Source organism: Danio rerio, chromosome 13, assembly GCF_052040795.2.
Source record: "Danio rerio strain M-AB ecotype USA chromosome 13, GRCz13ab, whole genome shotgun sequence".
Lineage (NCBI taxonomy): Eukaryota > Metazoa > Chordata > Actinopteri > Cypriniformes > Danionidae > Danio > Danio rerio.
The window spans coordinates 593622-612056 of NC_141033.1; the positions used below are offsets into that span (position 1 = coordinate 593622).

An 18435-nucleotide genomic window follows, 5' to 3' on the forward strand; every position below is an offset into this window, starting at 1 on the left:
CTCATACACTACGGCCAGTGTAGTTGATCAGTTCCCCTATAGCGCATGTGTTTGTACTGTGGGGGAAACCGGAGGAAACCCACGCCAACAGGGGAAGAACATGCAAACTCCACACAGAAACACCAACTGACCCAGCCGAGACTTGAACCAGCGACCTTCTTGCTGTGAAGCCATAGTGCTGACCACTGAGCCACTGTGTTGCCCTACACCCCTTTATGAAAATGAAGATAATTATCAATTTCTCAGTGAATAACGTCAAGTTGTCATGACAAAGACAAAAACAGGTTGTGATTTATTTGTTTATGTCAAGTTGTCATAACAAACAACAACATCTCGAGTGAATGACACTTAATAACAGTGGTTATAATCATGCATAAAGTCTCATTCACATAAAGGTTTCATGACGTCCCGTCAAGTAAAGTGTTCCTGAGTAATGCATCAGGATCTGCTTTGTTTTACCCTGTTAGTACTCTCAGAAAATAATGTGTTCTGTCACAGGTTAATGATCGCCTTCACTCAGAATAAAGACAGCTATGCGTGGACCGGTTACCTGTATGCGGTGCTGCTGGTGCTGGTGGCGTTCGTGCAGTCGGTGGTTCTACAGCAGTATTTCCAGCGATGCTTCATACTGGGAATGAAAGTTCGCACAGCTATCATGGCAGCTGTCTATAAGAAGGTAAACTGTAGCATCGGTTTATAATCCAGTTTAATGATGTCTGCGTTAGGGCTGTTTGATTGCATGACTGTTTTTTAGATACACAATTTTCAGACGGCGCTCTAGGCTAGTTTATAACAGCAGACGGCGCTCTAGGCTAGTTTATAACAGCAGTTGGCGCTCTAGGCTAGTTTATAACAGCAGATGGCGCTCAAGGCTAGTTTATAACAGCAGACGGCGCTCTAGGCTAGTTTATAACAGCAGACAGCGCTCTAGGCTAGTTCATAACAGCAGATGGCGCTCTAGGCTAGTTTATAAAAGCAGACGGCGCTCTAGGCTAATTTATAACAGCAGACGGCGCTCTAGGCTAGTTTATAACAGCAGATGGCGCTCTAGGCTAGTTTATAACAGCAGATGGCGCTCTAGGCTGGTTTATAACAGCAGATGGCGCTCTAGGCTAGTTTATAACAGCAGATGGCGCTCTAGGCTAGTTTATAACAGCAGACGGCGCTCTAGTTTGGTTTATAACAGCAGATGGCGCTCTAGGCTAGTTTATAACAGCAGATGGTGCTCTAGGCTAGTTTATAACAGCAGATGGCACTCTAGGCTGGTTTATAACAGCAGACGCGCTCTAGGCTAGTTTATAACAGCAGATGGTGCTCTAGGCTAGTTTATAACAGCAGATGGCACTCTAGGCTGGTTTATAACAGCAGACGCGCTCTAGGCTAGTTTATAACAGCAGATGGTGCTCTAGGCTAGTTTATAACAGCAGATGGCGCTCTAGGCTAGTTTATAACAGCAGATGGTGCTCTAGGCTAGTTTATAACAGCAGATGGCACTCTAGGCTAGTTTATAACAGCAGACGGCTCTCTAGGCTAGTTTATAACAGCAGATGGCGCTCTAGGCTAGTTTATAACAGCAGATGGTGCTCTAGGTTAGTTTATAACAGCAGATGGCGCTCTAGGCTAGTTTATAACAGCAGATGGTTAGTTTATAACACCAGATGGAGCTCTAGGCTAGTTTATAACAGCAGATGGAGCTCTAGGCTAGTTTATAACAGCAGATGGTGCTCTAGGTTAGTTTATAACAGCAGATGGCGCTCTAGGCTAGTTTATAACAGCAGGTGGTTAGTTTATAACAGTAGATGGCGCTCTAGGCTAGTTTATAACAGCAGATGGTGCTCTAGGTTAGTTTATAACAGCAGATGGCGCTCTAGGCTAGTTTATAACAGCAGATGGTTAGTTTATAACAGCAGATGGTGCTCTAGGCTAGTTTATAACAGCAGATGGTGCTCTAGGTTAGTTTATAACAGCAGATGGCGCTCTAGGCTAGTTTATAACAGCAGATGGTGCTCTAGGCTAGTTTATAACAGCAGATGGTGCTCTAGGCTAGTTTATAACAGCAGATGGTTAGTTTATAACAGCAGATGGCGCTCTAGGCTAGTTTATAACAGCAGATGGTGCTCTAGGTTAGTTTATAACAGCAGATGGCGCTCTAGGCTAGTTTATAACAGCAGATGGTTAGTTTATAACAGCAGATGGTGCTCTAGGCTAGTTTATAACAGCAGATGGTGCTCTAGGTTAGTTTATAACAGCAGATGGCGCTCTAGGCTAGTTTATAACAGCAGATGGTGCTCTAGGCTAGTTTATAACAGCAGATGGTTAGTTTATAACAGCAGATGGTGCTCCAGGCTAGTTTATAACAGCAGATGGTGCTCTAGGTTAGTTTATAACAGCAGATGGCGCTCTAGGCTAGTTTATAACAGCAGATGGTTAGTTTATAACACCAGATGGCGCTCTAGGCTAGTTTATAACAGCAGATGGTGCTCTAGGTTAGTTTATAACAGCAGATGGCGCTCTAGGCTAGTTTATAACAGCAGATGGTGCTCTAGGTTAGTTTATAACAGCAGATGGCGCTCTAGGCTAGTTTATAACAGCAGATGGTGCTCTAGGTTAGTTTATAACAGCAGATGGTGCTCTAGGCTATTTTACAACAGTAGACGGAGCTCTAGGCTAGTTTTTAACAGCAGACAGCGCTCTAGGCTAGTTTTTAACAGCAGACGGCGCTCTAGGCTAATTGTAATGCATACAGCACCATCTATTGGTAAAAACTAATCTCTGAGTCAATTCAAGAGAGAACCACATTGCAATTAGAAAATCTTAAAATCAGCGCACAATCATTTATTAATTCACAATCCATTGATTTTTCACCTCAGCCCTAGTCTGCATTCGCTCTGACAGTTCAGACATTGAGCTTGTGTTTGTGAATTCTCCTCATCCTCATCCTTGGGTTTGTTTCAGTTGTTGGTTGTGTCTAATGTTCTCCTCCTCCTCGTCTGTGTTTCAGGCGTTAGTTGTGTCCAATGACTCCCGGAAGGAGTCGACAGCTGGAGAGATTGTGAACCTGATGTCCGCAGACGCTCAGAGATTCAACGACGTCACCAACTTCATCCACCTGCTGTGGTCGTGTCCGCTTCAGATCGCGCTCTCCATCGCCTTCCTCTGGATCGAGCTCGGACCGTCCGTTTTATCCGGTCTGCTGGTGATGGTGCTGATGGTGCCCATTAATGGATGGCTGGCCACCAAATCCAGACAATTCCAGGTGATGCACATTTATCATGAAACACTGACTGACTACTGCTGCTGTCAAAATGATTATACCCTGATTCCTTACTCATGTTGGATGTTGTTTTTCTGCAACTGAGGTGGAATACAGGTAAGTTTAGGTTGTGGACAGGTTAAGTGGTATGAGTAGGGTGTAATTGTTGGTTATGGTAAGGGACTAGTTTAGTTGTATTTGTGGGTTTAAGGTTGGGGTCACATTTAGTGGTATGGGTAGGGTTTAATGGTTGGTGAAGGTTAGGGACTGGTTTAGTGGTATGGGTAGGGTTTAATGGTTGGTTGAGGTTAGGGACTGGTTTAGTGGTATGGGTAGGGTTTAATGGTTGGTTGAGGTTAGGGACTGGTTTAGTGGTATGGGTAGGGTTTAATGGTTGGTTGGGGTTAGGGACTGGTTTAGTGGTATGGGTAGGGTTTAATGGTTGGTTGAGCTTAGGGACTGGTTTAGTGGTATGGGTAGGGTTTAATGGTTGGTTGAGGTTAGGGACTGGTTTAGTGGTATGGGTAGGGTTTAATGGTTGGTTGAGGTTAGGGACTGGTTTAGTGGTATGGGTAGGGTTTAATGGTTGGTTGGGGTTAGGGACTGGTTTAGTGGTATGGGTAGGGTTTAATGGTTGGTTGGGGTTAGGGACTGGTTTAGTGGTATGGGTAGGGTTTAATGGTTGGTTGAGGTTAGGGACTGGTTTAGTGGTATGGGTAGGGTTTAATGGTTGGTTGAGGTTAGGGACTGGTTTAGTGGTATGGGTAGGGTTTAATGGTTGGTTGAGGTTAGGGACTGGTTTAGTGGTATGGGTAGGGTTTAATGGTTGGTTGAGGTTAGGGACTGGTTTAGTGGTATGGGTAGGGTTTAATGGTTGGTTGAGGTTAGGGACTGGTTTAGTGGTATGGGTAGGGTTTAATGGTTGGTTGAGGTTAGGGACTGGTTTAGTGGTATGGGTAGGGTTTAATGGTTGGTTGAGGTTAGGGACTGGTTTAGGGGTATGGGTAGGGTTTAATGGTTGGTGGAGGTTAGGGACTGGTTTAGTGGTATGGGTAGATTTAATGTTACGGACAGGTTTAATAAATGGTAGGGGTAGGGTTAGGGTTAGACCTATGTATTTGTGAGGATAAGGACTTGTCTGATGGTGTGGTTAGGTTTAAGGTTTGGTTAAGGGTTTAGGGAGAGGTTCAATGATATGGGTATGTTTAATGGTTGGTTAAGGATTGGGGACAGGTTTAATGGCTGGTTAGGTTCATCAACTGGTTTAATAAATTGGTTAGGGTTTAACCTTTAGTTAACGTAAGGGACAGAATTAGTTGTATGGGTAGGTTAGATACTAAGGTATTGGTTAAGTCTTGTTTATTCATATGGTTATGTTTAAGCGATGGTTAAGAGTTGTGGACAAGTTAAGCGGTATGGGTAGGTTTAAGGGTTAGTAAAGTTTAGAGACATGTTTATGGTACGTGCAGATTTAAGTGTTAGTTGAGGATTTGGTTTAGGTGTACTGGCAGGTTTAATGGTTTGTTAAGGTTAGGGACTGGTTTAATAGTATGATTAGTGTTGGTTAATGTAATGGACAGGTGTAGTGGAATGGGTAGGTTAGGGACTGAGGTATTGGTTATGGGTTAAGAATTGTTTTAATGGTATGATTAGATTTAAGTGTTGGTTAAGGTGTCCGTGTGTTCATGTGTGTCCATGGGATGATTATTATTCAGTAACACCAACATGTTTCCTTTCAGATGCAAAACATGAAATTTAAAGACTCTCGCATGAAAATAGTGAACGACCTGCTGAATGGAATTAAAGTAAGTGAGTTTAAACCCTCCTCTATTAGTGTTCTTCATCTTCAGTTCAGTCAGATGAACTGGTGCTTGTGTTTTGATGATGTTGTAGATCCTGAAGTATTACGCCTGGGAAACATCCTTCGAGGCTCAGGTTCAGGAGATTCGGGAAAAAGAGCTGAAGGTGATGAGGAAATTTGCCTACCTGTCCTCCGTCTCCACGTTCATCTTCTCATGCGCTCCAGCTCTCGTGAGTATAATGATGTCTTACAGCATTAAAGGACTTTATATTGTAAGACACCCGTGTGTTATGGCTAGTGTTGGGGGTAATTAGTTATAAAGTAACTCATTTCTGTAAATAAATTGCAGTGCTATTAAAAAAGTCAGGGATTTCTTTTCATTTTCAGGTAAATTAATTACAGTTGCTTACTATCTTTTTTTGCTTCTTTAAAGAAAAAATTGCTTAGATTTGACTCATAATTTCTGAAATGAAGACACTATTTTGTGCTCGTCTTGAAAATGCTTCTTGATTTAGGAGTTTTTAGATATTTGGACTAGAAACAGGATGAAAACTCTAAATCAGAAGAGCAGTGTATATTGAGAGCAGTGTGATCTATAGTGTTGTTGAAGTGTGTTATTGTTGGTTTGGTCTGCAGGTTTCTCTGGCCACCTTCGCTGTGTTTGTGTCTGTGAGTCCTGATAATATTCTGGATGCAGAGAAAGCTTTCACCTCCATCTCTCTCTTCAACATCCTGCGATTCCCACTGGCCATGCTCCCACAGCTCATCTCCATCATGGTCCAGGTACAAGATATTAATTAGACTTCATATTTACATGACAAAATATCTGTAAATTAGCAGCTTTCAGTATTTTGTGATTCATGTTTTTATTTTACCTTGTTTATTTTCTGTTTTTTCCTCCAACAACGTTTAGCCTTAAAAAGTTTTGTTCATTGTCATTTTAATAGTGTAAAGTGCTGTATTGTATGGGTTGGTGTTGTATATTATGCCTCAAAAACTTTATAATAATTTGCCTAATTACCCTAACTTTACCCTAATTACCCTAGTGAAGCCTTTACATGTCACTGTAAGCTGAACACTAGTGTCTTGAAGAATATCCAGTCTAATATTATGTGCTGTCATCATGGCAGAGAGAAAAGAAATCAGTTATTAGAGATGAGTTATTAACACTGTTATGATTAAACATATATTTAAAAAGTAGTTGGGAAGTATTTGGGAAAAAATGTCAGTTTCACATAATGTTCTCTTTATTGAAAATAATACAGATGATGTTGTGTTTTTTCTTTGTGCATTCAGACGTCTGTATCTAAGAAGAGACTGGAGAAATTTCTGAGCGGTGATGATCTGGACACAACGACAGTCACACATAACAGCAGCATCAGTAAACATCATGCTATATTATATCATTATATCATTTATAATTGTTTCAGAAAAGCTCAATTCAAGAGGTCAGTCACTTTTTTAAGAAACCACATGTGTTTGGATAGTAACTTGTCGTTAAACAGTGCAAAAAAAAAAAGCTTTTTCATTGAAAGTTTTTGTCTTGTTTCTAGTCCAAATATCTACAAACTCTTAAATCAAGAAGCATTTTCTAGACATGAAGAAAATATAGTGTTGCTTTCAGAAATAACGGAGAGGGGTCTGGATGCAGACCTGCTGCAGTGCAATCTGAGCTGCATCAAATGCTTTTTAATGCGCTCACATAACCCCACCCCTAACCCCACCCCTCACAGTGACATCACTCGCTCCATTGAATGCAGTGTCTGACCTTGCATCGCAGAGGCATGCAATCTCAGCTTGCATCATAAAGGCTGCATCCAGAATAAATGAAATAATGAGTCAAAATGAAGAGAGTTTTACAGTAAAACAAGCGAAATAATCTGCTAAAGGGGGAAGAGAAATAAACTTGTTCTTCCTTTTGATTTAATGTTATTTTTCTTATTCCATTGTCAGGTTATTTAGCTTGGCTGGAATAAAACTCTCTTCAGTTTGACTCATTATCGCTGATAACAAGACTAGATTTTTGTGCATGTCTTGAAAATGCTTCTTGATTTAGGAGTTTGTAGATATTTGGACTAGAAACAGGATGAAAACTTTGAATAACAAAGGATTATTGCAGTTTAGCCAAATGTTTTAATTTTCTCATTTTGTATTATTTAATTTATCATTATTTTTCCTTTAAGCCGCCGCAGTGAGCATGACCAACGGCACATACGCCTGGGAAAGAGACACAGAGCCAGTGCTCAAACAGTGAGTTTCACCATGTTTCAATACAAAAGTACATTTGATTTGAATCGTGTATTTACTGAGTGCAACAGATTTAATTGCAGATAACTTTACAATAAGGTTCATAAGTTAATGCATTTAACATAACTAATCATGAACAACACATGTACAGCATTTATTAATCATAATTGAACATTTACTAATTCATTATTAACATCTAAGTCCATGCTTTTTAACATTAGTTAATGCACCGTGAGTTAATAGGAACTCGCAATGAACTACTGTATTTTCATTAACATTAACTAACAGGAACAAACACTGTAGTAAATGTGTTGTCCATTATTTGTTCATGTTAGTAAATGCATTAACTAACATTAACTAATGAACCTTATTGTGAGTGTGACCAAGTGTGACCAAATTGCACAACAATGCATTTTAAAATGCAGCTGATTTATTTTGAGACGTTAAATTGCTTATTTTTTGCTCACAAAATGATCATTATTTTGTTAAATGATATTGTGGTTTACTGTCGAATGCTTGATTCAGATGTGGTGTGCTGTTATATTCAGATAAACGCACAGCTGGTGTTCAGCACATTACAGTTCTATATATAACAAATGTATAATTTACAGTTATTAGGGACGGCACGGTGGCTCAGTGGTTAGTACTGTGTCCTCACAGCAAGAAGGTCGCTGGTTCAAGTCTTGGTTGGGTCATTTGATGTTTCTGTGTGGAGTTTGCATGTTCTCCCCATGTTGGCGTGGGTTTCCTCCAGGTGCTCTGGCACAGTCCAAACACATGCGCTATAGGGGAATTGGCCATAGTGTATGAGTGTGTGTGTGTGTGAATGAGTGTGCATGGGTGTTTCCAAGTACTGGGTTGCAGCTGGAAGGGCATCCGCTTTGTAAAACATATGTTGGAATAGTTGGTGGTTCATTCAGCTGTGGCAACCCCTGATTAATAAAGGATTAAGCTGAAGGAGAATGAATGAATGAATGAGTGTGTGATTCAGGAGGCGGAGACAAAAATAGGTATAATGAGAGTCTTTAAGTTAATATTTGCGATATAAAATGTCCCTAATACACATATAATATGCTTTTTCCAATGATATTCTAAGAGTGTGTGAGTTGTGCAAGTAAAGCAGACAGTACTTTTGGATTCAGCACCTCAACATGAGTAATAAAGAACATTACTTTAAGTGATAAATGCAATGTAGTATGACGGATACACTGCTAAATAGAACCATATAAAGAAAATATCAGACATAGATGTATAATTTAAGAAGATACATACTAGAAACAAGTCTATTGACAGGGCAGTGTGATAATTCAACTTGAAATGATGTCATGATTAAGTTTTTTTTCCTGGCAGCACGGTTGCTCAGTGGTTAGCACTGTGGCCTCACTGCAAGAAAGTCACTGGTTTGAGTCTCAGCTGGGTCAGATGGGTTTTCTGTGTGGAGTTTGCGTGTTCTCCCCGTGTTGGCGTGGGTTTCCTCTGGGTGCTCCTCCAATCCAAACACATGCGCTATAGGGGAACTGATCAACTAAACTGGCCGTAGTGTATGAGTGTGTGTGTGTGTGTGTGTGAGAATGAGTGTGTATGGGTGTTTCCCAGTGATGGGTTGCAGCTGGAAGGGCATCCACTGTGTAAAACATATGCTGGAATAGTTGGTGGTTCATTCCACTGTGGCGACCCCAGATAAATAAAGGAACTGAACCAAAGGAAACTGAATGAATGAAGTTTTTTCCTTAAAATAAACTAAATAAACTGCTAATTTGGCAAGCAAAATTGTTGTTTTAAGGAAACAATCCCTTAAATTTGACTCATTATTTCTGAAAACAACAGAATATTGTGTGCTTGTCTAGAAAATGCTTCTTCATTTAGGACAATTTTGATATTTGGGCTAGAAATGAGATAATAATGAAGTAAGAAATGCATTTTTGCAGTGATCATCAGCTGTGAGTGTGTTTGTTCTGTTCAGGGTTTCTCTGGACATTAAACCGGGTCGTCTGGTGGCCGTGGTCGGAGCAGTGGGTTCTGGGAAGACGTCACTTGTTTCGGCTCTGCTGGGAGAATTGCACAGCATCAAGGGAAACATTAACATCAACGTGAGCAAACAGACTTTATCATGAACACACACGGATAGAAACACACACAGGGACTCATTATGAGCTATAAACGTTATCTAATCAGATTCCAAGAATGCAGTACTGGTAATTCATTTATGCTGCATTGTAAAATATTGATAATTGGATTACGGCCAGTTTGGAGATCAACAAAACAGTCTGCTAATTCTGGATTTATATGACTGCTATGGTTTATATTCGGTGGCAAAGTTACTGTGAAGCAGATCGAGAAAATAAAGTGCTACTGATGAACAGTTGTTTACAATTTGATGGTTTTTGTATATGAATTATTTAGATTTATTTTGTGTATATTTATTATATACCGTTGAATTCAGAATTATGAGCCCCGCTTGTTTATTATTTCCCCAATTTCTGTTTAATGCTGTTAAACACATTTCTAATCATAACAGTGTTAATAACTCATCTCTAATAGCTGATGTGTTTCCTCTTCTCCATGATGACAGCACATAATATTAGACTAGATCTTCTTCAAGACACTAGTGTTCAGCTTACAGTGGCATGTAAAGGCTTCACTAGGGTAATTAGGGTAAAGTTAGGGTAATTAGGCAAGTCATTGTATAACAGTGGTTTGTTCTGTAGACTATCGAAAAAAATAAAGCTTAAAGGGGCGAATAATATTGAGCTAAAAACAGCTTTAAAACAATTCAAAACTGCTTTTATTCTAGCCAAAATAAAACAAATCAGACTTTCTCCAGAAGAACAAATATTAGACTGTGAACAACTCCTGAATCTGTTCAACATCATTTGGGAAACATTTAAAGAAGAAAAAAAAAATCAAAGGGGGCGAATAATTCTGACTTCAACTATATATATATATATATATATATATATATATATATATATATATATATATATATGCTTTTTTAAATTGTAAAAACTGCTGTGACCAATGTTATTAGCCACCTTAAGATTTTTAACCCAATTGTCTTCAGAACAAACCACTGTTGATTTGCACAACTAACCTTATGAAGCTGTAGTGAAGCCTTTAAATGTCACTTTAAGCTGAATACTAGTGTCTTGAAAATCTGTGAATGTACTGTCAATATGACTATGACTAAATTAATTAGTAATTAAAATTATTGTTTAAACGTGTTTAAAACTTTTAATCTGGGAAATAAATAGTAACAAGAATTTAAATTTCACATGAGGGTAAATAAAAACATGGATCTATTTTAATGCACTTGATCATTAAATTAGCAAAAGCAGTCAAATATGTAAATATGTCTATTACAATGACAAAAGAAGTGTTCAGAATATATCATTTACCTATATACAGTCATAATCATTGTGAATTTGTTTCTCTTTATCAAACATTTTTCAAATAATGTTGAACAGATTCAGGAGTTGTTCTCAGTGTTTCCTCTAATATTTGTTCTTCTGGAGAAAGTCTGATTTGTTTTATTTGGGCTAGAATAAAAGCAGTTCTTAATAATGTTAAAGTCATGTTAAGCTCAATATTATTCACCCCTTCAGCAATATTAGTGTTGGATTGTCTCCAGAACAAACCACTGTTATACAATGACTTGCCTAATTACCCTAACTTTACCCTAATTACCCTAGTGAAGCCTTTACATGTCACTATACGCTGAACACTAGCGTCTTGAAGAACATCTAGTCTAATATTATGTGCTGTCATCATGATGAAGAGGAAACACATCAGTTATTAGAGATGAGTTATTAAAGCTATTATTATTAGAAATGTGTTAAAATTATTTGTAAAATAATTAAAATTCAACAGGAGGACTAATAATTCTGATTTAACTGTATATAGCTGATATAAATAAATATATGTGTGTGTGTGTTTTATCTCAGGGCTCGGTGGCGTATGTGCCTCAGCAGGCCTGGATCCAGAACGCCACATTAAAGGACAATATTTTATTCGGTTCTTCAGTGGATGAGGAGCGATATCAGTCTGTGATTAAAGCCTGCGCTCTCGAGCCAGACCTGGACCTGTTGCCGGGACGAGACCAGACCGAGATTGGAGAAAAGGTGAAAGTTGACCCTCATACAGTCGCCTTCCTTCAACAATGCAACACACTCCTCAATGCATTGCTTTCTGTGTTATGTAGGACAGAGGCAAATAGCGAAGTAGCATTGTGTACCGTTGTTAACGTCAGCTCAAACCAAGCATGACAATGATGATTTTAGTTTATCTCTGTCTTTATTAATGCACGTTGGTCAGAGAGTTTCAGGATCAAATATAAAGAATCAGAGAGACTGATCAGTTGTTCCAACTCATGAGCAGAAATCAAAACTAGTTCACATGTTCTTCCTCTCTGAACTGAACTGTACAATACATGTCTGTTTTTGCATCAAAGATAATGATCGTTTTAAACATGACAGCAACATTCAGACTTTATAATGAGGTTTGGTAACACAATATAATAACTGCTGTGTTATATTCGTTATGCATTGCTGTCATTAAACTACATGTCTGTTGAATGCGTGATTCTGATTGGCTGATGAACATTTCTAAGGTGTGCAGCTACAGTAGACAATAAAAGCATTATCTTTATAGTTATCATGCTCGGTGTGAACAGCACTTTATTTATATGAGCAGCTTTAGGAAAGACTGTGCTTTATTATCTGTGTTATAGGGCATTAATCTGAGCGGTGGGCAGAAGCAGAGGGTGAGCCTGGCGCGGGCCGTCTACAGCTCTGCAGATGTGTATTTGCTGGATGATCCTCTGTCCGCCGTAGACTCACATGTGGGAAAACATCTGTTTGAGAAAGTGATCGGGCCCAATGGACTGCTCAGAGACAAGGTAGCACATTATAAACTATAACAAACTCACTCACAATTTATAAAAGAGAGCATTTATTCAGAACCCCCAGCCAGCCTTCTCTATCTGCCTTACAAAACATCTTGCTGCTGTACTTACAAACATATTTGCACATTATTCCTGCATGAAGATCAACTATAGTGATTCATAGTGAATACTGTAGTGTATTTGAACCATAATACATGAATGAACTTGTTGTGATGATTTTACAGTTGCTATGGTAACACAACAACTACAATAATAGATGCGTTGTGGTGAGTCTACAGTCGCTATGATAACATAACTATAGTAATTGATCTGCTGTGGGGATTCTACAGTTGCTATGGTAACACAACAACTATAGTAATTGATTTGTTGTGGTGATTCTACAGTTGCTATGGTAACACAACAACTACAATAAATGTCCTGCTGTGTTGATTCTACAGTTGCTATGGTAACACAACAGCTACATTAATTGTCCTGCTGTGTTGATTCTACAGTTGCTATGGTAACACAACAACTACAATAATAGATGTGTTGTGGTGATTCTACAGTTGCTATGGTAACACAACAACTACAATAATAGATGTGTTGTGGTGATTCTACAATTGCTATGGTAACACAACAACTATAGTAACTTATGTGTTGTTATGATTCTACTGTTGCTATGGTAACAAAACTATAGTAATTAACCTGCTGTGGTGATTCCACAGTTGCTATGGTAACACGACAACTACAGTAATTGATGTGTTGTGGTGATTCTACAGTTGCTATGGTAACACAACAACTACAATAATATATGTGTTGTGGTGATTCTACAGTTGTTATGGAAACACAACAACTATAGTAATTGTTGTGTTGTTATGATTCTACAGTTGCTATGGTAACAAAACTATAGTAATTAATCTGCTGTGGCGATTATACAGTTGCTATGGTAACACAACAGCTACATTAATTGTCGTGCTTTGGTGATTCTACAGTTGCTATGGTAACACAACAACTGTTTGAAGAAATAATAAGTCACAATGGGGTAAGCAACATAATTTTATTCCAAAGCAAAACTAGTTTACTTTACTCACCCCAATTTTTATATTTTTGGATTAGAAACAAGACAAAGCTAGTAAGAAAAGTAAAATAAAGAACTGTTTAGTTATTATTACTGTATAATTTAATTTTACATTACTTTGAAGGTTGAATTTGGGGTTGGGGTAAGGGTTCGGCTGCAGCTGTATCCCTTCTAGCAACAACCAATGTTTCTATAGGGAATTAATGCAAGATCCATATATAACCCAATCTAGGCTTTCCTTTAGACTCTTCATTAGTTCTTTATACAGTAATGAATGGTTGAGTTATTTGTTTACTTAATCATCTGTGATATTAATTAACAATACATGCATATTAAAAGCATGTGTTGTAATTCTGACCAGCTTCTGGAGTGTAAACTGATCTCTGCAGCACACTGTATTCCAGCATTCCTCTTCAGTGGTAATGTTATATTGAGTCAATTATTTTGCTCTCCTATTCTCTCCGTCTCTGCAGACTCGTATCTTGGTAACTCATGGAATCAGCTTCTTGCCGTATGTAGATGAGATTGTAGTGTTGGTGCATGGCGTCGTGTCTGAGATCGGATCATACGAAAGTCTTCGAGCCAGTAAAGGAGCTTTCTCTGAGTTTCTGGAGACGTACGGCAAAGACGAGAGCAACAAAGACAATGACAAAAAAGGTGTGCATCTTCCACCTGAGCTTCAAATATTGTCCTCCTGATGTTTAAAATGTAAATCTGAAGTTGAAGACTGTGTGCTTCATCTGCTGACATGTGGCAGAAATGTATTAGACAAGAAACCCTAATCTGATGGCTTCTACAGTGTGTAATGATTGTGCTCTCTTGATGAAACAGCAGCAGCAGCTCAGACACCAGTGTATGAAGAGATTGAGACGCTGCCGGAGGGCTTGGAGACGCAGGCTGATGGATCTCCAGAAGACATTGTTTCCAGTACATTAAAGAGAGAAAACAGTCTGCGCCACAGCCAGCGGCACTCCAAGAGGAACGGAAGGTATGAACAGTTAGATATTTCTGTCTTGTTTCTAGTCCAAATATCTAAATAAGAAAAGCATTTTTACAGTGTATATAACTATTAGCATCCACAGCAACTAACAACATATTTAACAATACCAATAGTAATGCCTACACCTATAGATAGTTACTATACTGTAGCAATAACTGTATTAGCATCAACATCAATAGATGCTAACTACCATAACAGTATAAGTGTCTACACCAGCAGATGTAACTATAACTATATTAGCGCCCACACCAGCAGATGCTAACTATAATGATAACTATATCAACGTCCACCCCCACAGTTAACTATAACAATAACTATATTTGTGTCCACACCAGCAAATGTTAACTATAACAATAACTATATTAGCATCCGCATCAAAAAAGCTAACTATAACAATAACTATATTAGCGTCCACATATACAGATGTTAACTTGAATGATAACTATATTAGTGTCCACATCAACAGATGCTAACAATAACCATAATGTTATTAGCATCCACACCAATTGATGCTAACTATAACGATAACTATATTAGTGTCTACACCAACAAATGATAACTATAACAATAACTATATTAGCGTCCACATCAACAAACGATAACTATAACAATAACTATATTAGCGTCCACATCAACAAACGATAACTATAACAATAACTATATTAGCGTCCATATCAACAGATGCTAATTATGACAATAACTATATTAGCGTCCATTCCAACAAACGATAACTATAACAATAACTATATTAGCGTCTACACCAACAAACGATAACTATAACAATAACTATATTAGCGTCCATATCAACCGATGGTAACTATAACGATAACTATATTAGCGTCCATATCAACAGATGGTAACTATAACGATAACTATATTGGCGTCCATTCCAACAAACGATAACTATAACAATAACTATATTAGCGTCTACACCAACAAACGATAACTATAACAATAACTATATTAGCGTCCATATCAACAGATGGTAACTATAACGATAACTATATTAGCATCCATATCAACAGATGGTAACTATAACGATAACTATATTGGCGTCCATTCCAACAAACGATAATTATAACAATAACTATATTAGCGTCCATATCAACAGATGGTAACTATAACGATAACTATATTAGCGTCCATATCAACAGATGGTAACTATAACGATAACTATATTAGCGTCCATATCAACAGATAGTAACTATAACGATAACTATATTGGCGTCCATTCCAACAAACGATAATTATAACAATAACTATATTAGCGTCCATTCCAACAAACGATAACTATAGCAATAACTATATTAGCATCTACATCAACCAACGATAACTATAACAATAACTATATTAACGTCCACAACAACAAACCATAACTATATTAGTGATCACACCAATTAACGATAACTTTATCAGTGCACACACTAATAAATGAAAACTATAACGATAACTATAATAGCCTCCACATCAACAGATGCTAACTGTAACAAAAACTATATTAGCATCCATATCAACAAACGATTACTATAACGATAACTATATTAGCGTTCACATCAAGAGATGCTAACTATAACGATAACTGTATTAGCGTCTACACCAAAAGATGCTAACTGTAATGATAACTACATTAGCATCCACATCAATAGATGCTTACTATAATGATAACTATGTTAACATCCACACCAACCAGTGTGGTTTTATTCACAAATGTACCTCTATGTGTGTGTTTATGTTTTATCTTCAGTGTGAAGGTCAGAAAAAACAGCTCTCTTCGCGCTCAGAAAGATCCGGAGGATAAGAAGGGTCAGCGACTGATTGAGAAAGAGATGATGGAGACTGGAAGGGTACCTGAACACTTTTTCAGTTCTCTATCTTTTGTTTTTCACTTTCCCTCGCTAATGTTGTGTATTTATTTTGTGCTCCAGGTGAAGTTTTCAGTGTATCTGCAGTACCTGAGCGCCATGGGCTGGTGGTACGTGGGCTTCAGCTTCGTCTTTTACTTCATCCAGAACGTGGCTGTGATCGGACAGAACCTGTGGCTCAGCGACTGGACCGACGATTCTATAGAGTATTTCAACCAAACCTACCCCAACCACATCAGAGACACCAGGATAGGGGTTTTTGGAGCCCTTGGATTAGCACAAGGTATACGCTGGAGAGAAACTAGGTCGCTCATTAGTTTTTTTTGTGTTTCTAAAAGCTGTGCTAACTACAGGCTAGTTTTAACAGTACATGGTGATCTAGGCTAGCTTTTACAGCAGACGGTGCTCTAGGCAAGTTTTTAACAGCAGATGGCGTTATAGGCTAACAGTAGATGGCTCTTTAGGTCAGTTCAATCATAACAGTTGATGGCGCTCTAGGTTAGGTTTTTACAGCTGATGGCACTCTAAGCTAACAGTAGATGGCGCTCTAGGCTAGTTTTTAAACAGTAGATGGCGCTCTAGGCTAGTTTATAACAGTAGATGACGCTCTAGGCTAGTTTATAACAGTAGATGGCGCTCTAGGCTAGTTTATAACAGCAGACGGTGCGCTAAGCTAGTTTATAACAGCAGACGGCGCTCTAGGCTAGTTTATAACAGTAGACGGCGCTCTAGGCTAGTTTATAACAGCAGATGGGGCTCTAGGCTAGTTTATAACAGCAGATGGCGCTCTAGGCTAGTTTATAACAGTAGACGGCGCTCTAGGCTAGTTTATAACAGCAGATGGCGCTCTAGGCTAGTTTATGACAGTAGACGCCGCTCTAGGCTGGTTTATAACAGCAGATGGCGCTCTAGGCTAGTTTATAACAGTAGACGGCGCTCTAGGCTAGTTTATAACAGCAGATGGCGCTCTAGGCTAGTTTATAACAGTAGACGGCGCTCTAGGCTAGTTTATTACAGCAGATGGGGCTCTAGGCTATTTTATAACAGTAGACGGCGCTCTAGCCTAGTTTATAACAGCAGATGGCGCTCTAGGCTAGTTTATAACAGCAGATGGCGCTCTAGGCTAGTTTATAACATCAGATGGCACTCTAGGCTAGTTTATGACAGTAAATGGTGCTCTAGGCTAGTTTATAACAGTAGACGGCGCTCTAGGATAGTTTATAACAGCAGATGGCGCTTTAGGCTAGTTTATGACAGTAGATGGTGCTCTAGGCTAGTTTATGACAGTAGATGGTGCTCTAGGCTAGTTTATAACAGTAGATGGCACTCTAGGCTAGTTTATAAAAGTAGACGGCGCTCTAGGCTAGTTTATATCAGCAGATGGCGCTTTAGGCTAGTTTATGACAGTAGATGGTGCTCTAGGCTAGTTTATGACAGTAGGTGGTGCTCTAGGCTTGTTTTTAACAGCAGACGGTGCTCTAAGCTGAAAGTAGATGGTGGTACAGGCTAGTTCATACCAGAACATACCAGAAGATGGTGCTGTAGGCGAGTGTTTATTACCAGATACTGCTCTAGACTAACAGTAGATGGTGGTCTAGGCTAGTTTTCAACAATATATGGCTGTCTAGGCTAGTTTTTGCCAGCAGACGGACGGCGCTCTTGGCTAGTGTTTATCTTATTGGTAACTCTATTAAAAATTATTATCAATTTCCACCATGTTGGCTGATCAGATGTGATTGTGTGTCTTTCTCTCTGTCTGTCAGGTTTTCTGGTGTTTTTCGGGACTATACTCCTCGCTGATGGGTCCATCTCTGCATCCAGGACTCTACACACAAGCCTGCTGACTAACATTCTTAAAGTCCCCATGATGTTCTTCGACACCACACCTTCAGGACGAATCGTCAATCGATTTGCCAAGGTATTGATTTGAGCGGTGGCGAAAATTTGTGAGAAATCGTTTCTGAGATTTTTAAAATGCATCGATTTTCTCTTTTAAATGGATTTTCAGCTAGTTTATAACAACAGATGGCGCTCTAGGCTAGTTTATAACAACAGATGGCGCTCTAGGCTAGTTTATAACAACAGATGGCGCTCTAGGCTAGTTTATAACAACAGATGACGGAGCTCTAGGCTAGTTTATAACAACAGATGACGGAGCTCTAGGCTAGTTTATAACAACAGATGGCGCTCTAGGCTAGTTTATAACAGCAGATGGCGCTCTAGGCTAGTTTATAACAGCAGATGGCACTCTAGGCTAGTTTATAACAGCAGACGGAGCTCTAGGCTAGTTTATAACAGCAGACGGTGCTCTAGAA

At 38.9% G+C, this 18435-nt stretch overlaps 2 protein-coding genes across 4 annotated transcripts in view; both read left to right on the forward strand.

Annotated features, from left to right (window-relative positions):
* Positions 1-18435, forward strand: part of nrxn1b (neurexin 1b) — a gene marked incomplete at its 5' end in the record, with an annotated part of 604334 nt that overhangs the window by 474015 nt on the left and 111884 nt on the right.
* The window catches only part of abcc2 (ATP binding cassette subfamily C member 2), a 33697-nt gene that overhangs the window by 9084 nt on the left and 6178 nt on the right, over positions 1-18435 (forward strand). Inside the window, exons 9-23 of one of the 3 annotated variants that reach the window (XM_087277691.1) lie at positions 499-676; positions 3002-3256; positions 4993-5058; positions 5147-5284; positions 5691-5837; positions 6351-6435; positions 7238-7304; positions 9265-9391; positions 11243-11419; positions 12028-12195; positions 13732-13915; positions 14093-14246; positions 16003-16102; positions 16184-16403; positions 17884-18038. In XM_087277691.1, coding sequence (XP_087133817.1) covers positions 499-676; positions 3002-3256; positions 4993-5058; positions 5147-5284; positions 5691-5837; positions 6351-6435; positions 7238-7304; positions 9265-9391; positions 11243-11419; positions 12028-12195; positions 13732-13915; positions 14093-14246; positions 16003-16102; positions 16184-16403; positions 17884-18038 — 2221 coding nt within the window. 3 annotated transcript variants of the gene reach the window in all.